The 11,459-nt window shown below is 36.7% G+C and overlaps 1 protein-coding gene across 1 annotated transcript; it reads right to left on the minus strand.

The window, feature by feature from the left end:
* Positions 1-293: 293 nt before the first annotated feature.
* On the minus strand, positions 294-3,578 carry LOC121295997 (cytochrome b5-like). Its single transcript, XM_041221116.1, has 5 exons — positions 3,293-3,578; positions 2,394-2,522; positions 2,173-2,199; positions 1,858-1,892; positions 294-1,694 (listed from the first exon to the last, which is right to left on the minus strand). Exons 1-5 carry the CDS (start codon positions 3,440-3,442, stop codon positions 1,604-1,606), a joined length of 432 nt encoding a protein of 143 aa, XP_041077050.1. The 5' UTR covers positions 3,443-3,578; the 3' UTR covers positions 294-1,603.
* Between the last annotated feature and the right edge of the window lie 7,881 nt (positions 3,579-11,459).

An 11,459-nucleotide genomic window follows, 5' to 3' on the forward strand; every position in this document is an offset into this window, starting at 1 on the left:
CAATGGACCCCCCCGTCAATATATATATATATATATATATATATATATATATATATATATATATATATATATATATATATATATAATGCATACAACACTATTAATCTGAAAAGCCACCTGCAATAACATTCACATCAAGTTTTGTACAGATTACTTATGTTTTACATTACATTTGTCACAATATCATAATCAGGAGAATATTCCTCTGTTGTTGCATGAGAAATAAAAAATTTCAAAAGCAGAGGGTTAATGACACAGAGAAAAAGAGAAATGACATGACACATGTAAGGCTCACCAGAGACTGAAATCATTTAATTTTCAGTATAAAATGTAGCAGTCACAGCATTTGAAAATATAATACAGTTTACACAACTATGCCATTGATTTTCAAAGATGTACAATATAACTGAACAACAGAAGGATGCAAAAGACAATAAAGACCATGCAAGTAGGGCAAACATGATGCAATTTCACTGTTTTCACCTATTTTGGAGTGTACCACTGTTGCATAGGGAACCTGAAGTAAGTTTAGAGATCCCTTGGAAAACATGGTTGATTTGCTATTGAAAGTACTTTTTTCTTCTCTTTGTAACGATTTGCTCATTTGGGTTACTTCAGTCAAGAAAGAAATACGCACATTATATATAAAAACATATTAATAGAAGAAATATAGTCTACTTAAATATATGAATTTGACAATAATGTCATTTATTATTAATTGACACTCATAAAAATAGATAAATCAACACATTAATAAGAGAAAAAGAAAGACAATATAAACCTGATATTTTCCATTTGAAAAATACATCAATCTTTTCATATTTGCATCTGTATGAAATCTCCCCCAGGTGACCAGGAGTGAATTATAATAATGTTCAAAGGTGATCAAACAGTGTCAGATCCTAATAGCTGACCTAAAATGCATACTCCAGAATGTCAGTAAATCTACCCTCTTAAAAATATAACAACAACAACTCCAGGGAGGTATGACAATGTTTATATAATTTAAAATTAGACTACAGTTTCTTTTATAAAAAAAAAACTATTTTTACAGCTATGGCTTTCATTGTATGATCAGTTTTGTTTTAAAATGAAAACTGCACTTAGTGAGCACGTATAGGTCACAGTTCTACATATAGCAACAGCAACAAAAATCAGCCCCAATATAATATATCCATCCAATGCAATTGCATGTTACAAATAAAATACATTCATAAAACAGAGTGCAAAATAAAGATCTGGCTAAAAACAAAACACACCAAATTGCTATTACATCTTTGAGGAAGCTACAGAAACAACCTGTCTACAAATACAGTATTTCTAAAGAGTGCTTGCACATTATAAGTACTGTAATGGGGGAGGTGAATACACTGATAGACAGCTGCCCTACTATCCCAAAATCGCTGCTCGGATGTGGTGTGCAGAAGGCTACGCCAGTGAGGAATGTTTCAATGGCGTAAACTTGCAAATGACTGTAGCGTGAAGTATAAGTGGGAGCCCCCATCCCACATATATTTTCCACTGCGAGTGATCCGAAAGGTCTTCTGTCCAAGATGTCAAGGCCTCTAGATAGACAGAGCTGGATGAGAAGATATGAGGGAGCTCAAGATGACTTGCTGTCCAGGGTGTAATAACGGTACATCACGCCCATAACAACAACAGCAAGAGCTGGGATGAGCCAGTTAGTCCACATACTGAAGGAAAGAAAAAAAATTTAAAAGCTGTGTGAATGACTATTGCCTTTGAGTATAAAACAAAACAAAAACACACACAAAAAACCAAAACACTTATGCATTAGTATATAGGCTGATCTATCACAGAACTCTTCCTTAAATCCAATACAAATGCTGCGGTTACCTGGATTGGCTTGAGGATGTTGTGATTAAGACACCCTACAAAGAGAATAAAGGGGGGTAAATGAGACACAGACAAAACGTGCATTTTTAACATCAGAGCACAATGCAAATTGACTTTTGCTTCTTGATGCAAGGGAAAGAGATATGCAAATATTATACTGTGTATTGTCACTGGGTGTCTCCATATGCAGGACAAGAACCAATAAGAAATGTACTTGTATCAGTTTATTTTTTATTCAGAAGACCAGTTTAGCCTCTTCTGGCTCAGTGTGTGGGATACATAAATAAAACAATTAAAACACAAGATGGGCCTTACCTTTGAGCTATCCTTCTTCCGATCATCCTACAAGAAACAAATAAATCAATTGTCATACTTTTTATGTTATTTAATACAACTGTAAATACATATGTGACCATTTTAATGTTATCAATAAAAATTAAATGAGGACCACAAGTACGCTGTGGAAGATTGCACTTCTTGTCTAATACTATCAGGGTACACACAAGCAACAAAAATATGCAGACTCAAGACTGTACCGGATGCAATTCTCCAATGAAATATTGTTTTAGCATCTCTCTGGCGTCGGTGGAGTGGCCAACATCTTCAAAGTTTTCCGTGGCATCTGCCGCGGCCTGTTCCAGCAATACCTCCTCCCCTCCCGGGTGCTACAGGGGCACAGACAGCAGACAGACATACTTAACCGAGGAAATAGGGTTTAAATCGCTTTACTAACACTTTGTTATGCCTGCCTGACGGAACTCAAACCCATAATCACATAACTGATACTAACCCGTGTATTAATGTATCACACTATCCTAGGTGTTATAAAACATGTTACGCTGACTGACTTATGTACCAGTTGCCTCCTCCAATGTCCTTTGCACGCTATGCTACGCCCTTCAGACTGCACGTTCACACAGCAAGTTATTGACCCCAGGCTTACTACAGACTGTTTAGTCATGAATGCTGATGTGTTAACATAAATGCGTGGCACTCCACCACGATTACGTGCACGCACATACTTCCATCGGCTATGCATGGTTTGCAATAGCTGTTTTCTTCTGCCATACATAGTTACCTGAGCAACAGTGTTGTCTGGTACCGGGCGTCGGTGTGGAGTTTATCTTGTTTTTACCCAGGCACGGTTCTTCAATAAACAGCCCCCTTCATTATTCAAACAGTTTTCAGTATAATGTTACGGGCTTATAATTGATGCAGGCACCGAGACTGTGGGACTATCTTTAAAATCTATCAACTAGTACATAACCCCAATCAAAACCTCAAAAAAAAAACCCTGAGCAGAGTGCAGTAATGAATGAGGGTTGTAGCCGGTCTTCCTTATTCAACTGCCCCAACATAACCGACTAAAGACCCGGCATTTTAGGACTTCTTTCCTACACCCCGAGCTAAGAAACAAGACATAAATCGGGTTTACCTCCTCCAGAAACCTGGTGACATCGTATACTTTTTCGTGGATTATGATCCAGACATCTTTGCTCGAGTTGTGCCGTGTTATTTCCTCTAGTGTGTAGTATTTAACCGGAGACTCCGAGTTTATCACCTCAGTGTTGTTTTCTTCTTTCATTGTTTTTTTCAACGCGAAGTTCTATGCACAAATAATAAAATATGATAAATATATTTTTATATATATAAAACACGGTTTAACTCCAACATCCGTAACACACACCAGCACGTTTCTTTGATTTACACACTCGTCTTATCATTCGATCCTCTGATTTATCGTCAAATAAACCTCCTGAATTTTAGCCAATCACAATACAGTTGGTGTGGACGCCAGCCAATAGAAACCTTAATATTCATTAACAATGTACGCGTTCTGCAGTCAGGCAACATGATTGACCAATTAAAACAGTGTACACGACGGCAACCCACATTCAGCGACGAAGATAGGTGAGAGAGAGAGAGAGATTTGAAATCATTAATTACAATGTCTATGGATGGCATAAATTACATAGTCATGTTCACTTCAGTATATGGACAGACTCTTGTTCTTGCCCAAATTGCTAATAGCATTTTTAGCTTAGATTTAGATTAGCTGGACCTCTACTGATGGTGCCAAATTATAAGAACAGTCCCATATGCCAGGTGGAAACACAACAAAAAAAAAAGCACAACATACACCCGCAACATTCCATGCCCCAGACCCTTACTATGCCTTGCTGAATAGGAAAAAGCAGTATTGTTAAATTGTAGAATTACCATAGAATTCCCCTTGTTTGTATGCTATTTCACTTAGGATTCATTTATTTAAGCATTTTATTTTACTGTGCTTTACATGTGATTTATGCCTCTAATATGCTTTAGTGGAGTACACTTTCCTGAGGGGTCACCTGAATTAAAGCGCTTGCAGATAGAGAAGAGGAAAAACATTCAAACAGCAGCATTCGTATGGGGTACGATTTTCAGAACAGGTTGAAAGGTAGCTAAAGCTATATGTGATGATTTTGCAAAGACATTTTTGTACCAAATCTGTCATTAGAATTGTGCAGTTTCCTGTGGTTGTCACAGTGTGTTGTATTCAGAAGGTGGCAATAGACGACAAACCTGCGTTGCAGGTATTTAAATATGGTTGTTCTGCAGGGATTATTGTGTTTACGCATTTTAGTTCCCTCGTATAAACAACATTGTATCTTGAATGCTGACTCTTGTTATTGCAGCTGACGGCCACCAGAGTGCACAATTGTACAACATGTATTATCGCTGTCATGTTGAAATATACTGACACCATTAGTTTTGACTGTTTTCCACAATGGCATTCCTTAGTCTAATTGCTAGCTTTCAATCCCAGTAGCCCTCCCCAGTCGTTGTACTATTGTTGAACTGTCCTGCCTAACACTAATGACTCTGATGGACAGGATTCCTACCCAATCAATACTTGCATTGTTCACACTTAACCCACATGCTCAGCATAGTGACAGCAGAGCAACTAAATAACATGGGACTCATTTAGCAAAGGAACCCTGCAAATTATTGACATGACAGTGTGTCCCCAGGCTGGTGTACTCCTGGTCCTTCAGTGAAAACTAGCTGCAGCCACACTGCCCATACGTAGACACTACATATTAAGAATTCTACACATGCCAGATTTTGGTTTTGCCTTTATAACCATACAGCCATAGAAGAAGAATCTGAAGCAAACCCATTATGTTTTCTGTTTATCCTATTAAAGCAGAAAAAAAATTGACCAGAGGTCAAGATCTTTCGAAAATTTTTTTATTGAAATGGACTTTATACCGTTTAGTTTCTATACGTTTTTTAAACATAATTCCAAGCAAAAATATTATATTTAAAATTGAATCAGATGTTCAGCGTAAGATTCCCTGTTGTAAAAGCCAATTGAATTTTAAGAGTGAACTCTCATTAGATTAAGGAGATGAAATAAAACTGCCCATGCTGATCATTTAAGCTACAGAATGTTTCAAAGGTTGTTTTCCTACAGAGAACCTAGAAATGAAGACCCGAGGGGCATAATTACAGTCTTTCGTCTACAAAGCAGCTACTGATTAAAGACCAGGCCAGAGCTCTGGGGACTTATCTAAATGAAATAAGCAGAAACAGTGTTACCTGGCTGCTGTTGATTTGAAACTGAAAATACAAACTGTTCCCAACAGTTTGTGAAAAACCAACTTATTCCACATTTTCATCTGGCAGATAAAACCAGCCTGAAAAACTCAAACTGATCTCATTCCAATATGAAACTGGGGCGGCAATCTGCAATCTATAATGTAATCTTTAACCAGACATTATACAAAGTCAACGATCACATGTATTTCTTGCGCTTTCGTATAATTGCTATTTATAAAATAATTTGCAAACCTCCAATATTTCCCTGACGGTATAATACATTCACAGCCTTCATGTTCAGGTTAATCATTTTCTGCATTCAGGGATTTGCAGATTGAAAAATGTATGACAAGTGGAACATATCTTCCCTTTACTTTCATTGGGACACGTCACAAAGTCTCCCATTTACAGTACAGCCTGCCATTGAATGAGAGGAAGCAGCACATAGCTGATCTCATATAAAAACCTCAAAAGAAAAGAAAATTTCAAAAAGATGTGAAGCGGCTAAAACCAGCTCTATTGGGTTGAATATGCCCCCCACAGAAAGGTAAAATAAAGGTTAACATTGCCAAGTCTTTGTGACTGGCTTTAGTAGCACAGCAGTTGTATAACAGCAGTAACTTGCAGGTACCTTCCTTTTTAGGAAGAACTTGCAGTTCCACCAGTGTATTCATCATCAGAGCCAGCAGGGCTAGAAAGGTAATGATCCTCCTGAGCTGTGATATTTTGTTAGTGCTATTTCCAGTCCCAGACGACCTTTTCCTCAAGCTTCTGCAGTTAAATTACGTAACTGTACTAAGCCAGCATTATTATGCTCTTGCTCTGGCCAATTTCATAGTTAAATGGACACTTCAGGCAAGCCTATCCCCAGCATGGAAGAGTGTGTTGCTATTTCCTTAGCACCAATCTGTATCAACCCTGTTGAAATGAAAAGCATAGTCTCACTTACATTTTATTAACCATTTTAGAAATACAATCATATCTATCTATCTATCAATCTATCTATCTAATATTTTTATATAACTACCTATCTGCCCTATTGAGGAGTTTTAGGAAAGCTGGGATGATATGATCATGTCAACGGTAGGACGGTTTCACAGTGGTAACATGTTCATATCTGAGCAATCCATTACAGCATCATGGTGCTTTTGAATAAGGACTGTACTTTATAAGGATCCTTTATGTTGCCGTTGCTGGCAATGCTGAGGTCCGCAATGGTTCTGGTAGGTGTTTCTATTTTCTACTATACGAAACAAGTAGACAGTCATTTAGGTTAATGCCTTATCGGGGTAGAGAGAGAGACTTTATATCATAAAGTATAAAATAATATAATGTAATATATAATATATTCATATCTTTGAATGTATACATTATATTTGGTTTATTTACAAAATGAGTATTGTGTACATAAATGGTACCTTTGTTAAACAATTATTTTGATGTCTACTAAGAAAATATACAGGCATATATATATATATATATATATATATATATATATATATATATATATATATATATATATATATATATAGATAAATAGATAGATAGATAGCTAGATAGATAGATAGACAGATGGATGTGGGTGTGTTTTTTAAATGGTGGTGCTAGACGGTATCTGAACTTACATGTGTTTTAGCTACAATAACTACCATCTCAAATTATTTTATTTTTTTAGGTTCGCTTTTTAATTGTGTCTTTATGTTACCTTTCAGATTTTTTTTTTTTTTTCGCTGTTGTTGTTGCGTAATGCTTGACTAGGCCGAAACGAGGGTGACAAAAACTATAAAAACTCACTTACAACGTTCGCTAAACCTGGGTATTTGTAGGTAAAAACCAGAAGGCGGCTGAAGTCAAACATCATTTTAACTCAAACCTGCTTGATTAGGCTGATGTCTGCTGTAGTGGTGAAAGGGTGATGAAAGGGTTCTCACACATCACACACAGCCAGGAACTCGATTCCTGTGATAAAGTGATGAAAAAGGTTGGTCACCACCAGGGCCACTGAGAGACTGAATTCAACATCAATGAAACAAACCATTCTCTTTAATGCCAGCTGAGTCGTTTTACCACTTCTTCTACCTAAAGGCTGAAAGAACATTTATTCTCATGAATAATTGTGCTTTCAGCACTAAAGACTGACTACCAAAGGGGTTGATGATCAAAAGACTTTCAAAAATCATTCTCTTCAAACTCTGACAATATTTTTTTTTTTCCAGAAACATTTTTATAGAGGAAAATATATACATTTGTCCCCCTAATCTCTTTCCTCTCTCCCGGTTCACTAACACAGCAGAGGACTAGTTCAAGATCTGTAACTTCAAAAGCAACTGATAATTGTACAATAATCATTTTAAACCACCAGATGGAGCTAGTCTTATAGTGAAGCCGTTGGATACTAAAAAGTGAAACTAATTGATCCAGGTTTCCTTACCTCCTTTACACACACTATATACAGCTTTTTAATTAAAATAACCATCCTTCAGTATAACTTGTGGATTTCATCTCATAACTGAGGAGGTGTCTGGATGATGACTCCAACTGAACACAGTTTTTATGTCTAATTGCCAGAACAGAGCAGCTTCAATAGGAAACAATGTTGCTTCCTCCTTGGTAAATGTTTATCGATTCAATCTGGAAGCAGTTTAATAATATGCAATACATTTTTAGTGGTGCAAAACCAGCCTTCTATTAAATGCATGCCAGGGATTAAAAACCGCCACTAATATTTGACATTGACCGTAACATTTCACACATAAAAACAGCCATCTTAAAATAAAGCGATTGTTCATTCAAAAGATGACCAACAATCTCCAGGACAGTCTGAGTTTTTTTTTTTTTTTTTTTTAACTTGCATTACAATGCATCTAAAACCTATTCCATACCCTTATAAACGTTTACCTTCTACATATTGCACAGTAATTTTGTAGATTTCCCAGGTGTTTTATGCTTTACAATGATTACCTGCTGTACCATGCTATGGCCATAATGGTAACTAGACATTTTCAAAAATATGTCTTAAATTCTAGAGTTCAAACTGCATTCCCCAGTTCACCTCAATCCCTACAAGTGTGCTACAAATGAGTTGCATGAGGATCAGTATTTGCTTCTTCAACATGGAGAGCTTGTAGGACACAAAGAACAAGGTAATTTTGTTTTTGAGTACAGAAACATACAGTAGTAGAATAGCATTTGAACAATTTGGATATTTGTGGCGATATGCCAGTTTTCCCATTAAGTTCTGTACGTATATTGAGAGTAACTGTAGATGTTCAATGCTTTTAGGTATAAACAGTGGTACGGAGAGTTGAATGAGTTCCTACAGTGTGTATAACAGTGTTATAGTGCTATGGTATCATCACAGGCATTTACCTCAGCATGTGAACCTCTAAGATGATTTTTGCTAAATACATTCAAGCAATATTGTTCCTGTCTCAACCTTTAAAACCCCTACTTCTTTGTCTCTGTCAAAATCTAGCCCCAAACAAATGATTAAACTTTTGACTTTGTTCAGCATACTGGCGTGCTTACTACAAATCTGAGGAAGATTTACACAGACACGTGTCACTCCCTGAGCTAAAACAAGCAGGTCAAACAAACACCCCCTGCCACGATTGTTAACTCAAAGGCCAGAGCTGAGTTCAGAAGACGTTCGGGTCAGAATGAAGGGGTAGCTCCTCTGAAAGCCTATTCACCCCCCTGGGGCAGCTAAATTGATATTTAGACAGCAAGAGCTACCCTTCATCACCCTCAACAGTGAGGTGCTTTAGTTTAATTACACTACCCATTTTTAATTAAATAATTGTTTCATTTCATTGCTCAAAACATTTAAATAGTTGTTTGTTTGGTAAACTCTGAAAAAGCTCTTAAGAATATCTGAAAAATACTATGTACTATTATAATACTATTATAATAAGTGTATTACCCTGAGGAAACCATTAACAGCAAAAGAAACACAGCATCTGTAAAATTTAATATGTGCTTCTTTTTCTAAACCTATAGCTATGACTTAAATGTAAATCAGTTGCTTTAATAGTTTGCCTCTAATTATCTCTCCCTGTAGCTGGTTCTGTATTTCATTCCAGTCAATTTTCTGTATGGATGTCAAAGTAATGAAGGTTATCCTGATGAACGACAAGTCCGGTTTCCAACGAGGTTCACATTGCTTTCTGAGTTCCACCAGGGATGTCCTGAGGGCCTGTTCAATTGGTGACAGAGACCTTCACCGCCTCCCAATCCATGCCTGCTTGTGTGGACTGAAACATCCCAGTTCTGGCACAGACAGACTGGGGAAGCGTCACTCCTTGGAAGGCCAAGTAACAGTAGATGTGTCAGCTTGGGTAATAATCAGCTGTACTCTGTGAATGGTGCTGGAGTGACAGCCAAAGAGACAATGCAATGATTCAGCAATGGTAGCACCAGGGCTACTACAGTGCGTTTTTAATATTTTGACATGCCAAAGTTATTCAATAGTATGAAGCAATCCATCACACTGGTAATCCAGCGCAATACCGTGGTGCCATGGTGAGCTAGCATATCAGGTCCTTGGTACAATATTATCATTGTGTTGCATTGCCAGTAAAGCTGTGGTCTGGTCTTGGAAGTTTCCATTATAACTGAATTCAACTGTATTTTCTATCAGGGTGACTGTCACTTTGCTACACTGCATGTGCCCTGGTGAAATATTTCAGTTAAGTTTTATATATATAGATAGATAGATAGATAGATAGATAGATAGATAGATAGATAGATACACACATACACACATACAGTACAGGGTGGTTTTAAAGTCCCTTTTAAAAAACTTTTAAATAATACAATTTATCTAAATTACAGTTCCCCTCCTCAAAATGTTAATGCTTCTGGACAAAATAGCAATTTAAAGTAAATCAAAATGCATTTGTGACTACTGTAAATATCATGGCATCATCAGAAAATAAATCATTGTGACTGACACTGGAATTCTTCTTCCTCAACGGACAGTCCTGTATATAGGTTAATTTAGTTTACAATAAACTAGATGTGTTTTCTTTATCAGGTTTTTGTTTAATAGTCCGGTATCTGCAGATCTCCCACCAAACAAAACATTTGTATCTCATACAGCTTTGACCATTGCTGTCTCTCAAAGCAGTCATTTGGGAAATATCAATGTAGAAAGCATGAGAGGAAAAAGACATTTTTATAATTCTCGTAATTAGATTTTATACTTTGCAGAAAGTATAAATTGCCAAAAACTATTTGCACCAAAAAAGGCACACAAGTTTTTCAGGAATAATAAAAAGAGGTGATGCACAGTATCAGTTCAAGGTTCTACCAATGACAGAGGTGAGCAGGTATTCCGTTTCTATGGGCTACTATAACCTGGATGACACTTAAGAGAAATCTTCAGTGTACAGCTATGGCCACCCTATAGAATTAACAAATCATGCTTCATAAAGTTGAATGAAACCTGCTGAATAATGTTACGTTAACATATTTAATTACACACCACTTTGTAGTTTTCCATATACTTAAACAACTGACAAAAATTGAAAAATGTGACATTTTGAAATCTAACATGGAATACTGTACTACTATTATGGCTTACAGTAGACTTTTGCGATATTTCTTTGATTGCACAATGTTAAATACAAGATCTGTTCGTATGTTTTTTTTTTAAGTCTTAAAATTGTTGCAAAACTTTTGGCCATAGCTGTAGATTAGTCCAGCAGAGGCAAAGAACATTATGCTCCGATAAATCATGTCTTACAGGTTTATTTCAATAGTCTGTGGTGTCTATTTTCCCCAGGCAGAAAACGTTCTTTTCATAAACAAAACCCCAGATAAAAAACAGCACTTAGTGAACAAGCATCAGGATTTCATTGTGGTTTCTCCTGACTGAGATCAGGGAGTGAATGAGTGAATGTAATTTTTAAGTTGCCAAGCAACACCAGGCTTTCCCAGGGTCCGCTGGAGATATGGTAGTAGCTGACAGCTCGCAGCAGTCTGACAGGCCCCAGCAGTAACCACTATCTTACTGC

The sequence above is a fragment of the Polyodon spathula genome, chromosome 21 (genome assembly GCF_017654505.1).
Source record: "Polyodon spathula isolate WHYD16114869_AA chromosome 21, ASM1765450v1, whole genome shotgun sequence".
NCBI lineage: Eukaryota > Metazoa > Chordata > Actinopteri > Acipenseriformes > Polyodontidae > Polyodon > Polyodon spathula.

What these genes read in the sequence shown, in the direction of transcription:
- LOC121295997 (XM_041221116.1), bottom strand. Translation starts at nt 3,442, where the DNA reads ATGAAAGAAGAAAACAACACTGAGGTGATAAACTCGGAGTCTCCGGTT. An exon ending in GGAAGAAGGATAGCTCAAAG is followed by an intron (nt 1,893 to 2,172) that starts GTAAGGCCCATC and finishes TTCTCTTTGTAG; the next exon opens with GGTGTCTTAATCACAACATC. An exon ending in ACATCCTCAAGCCAATCCAG is followed by an intron (nt 1,695 to 1,857) that starts GTAACCGCAGCA and finishes TCTTTCCTTCAG; the next exon opens with TATGTGGACTAACTGGCTCA.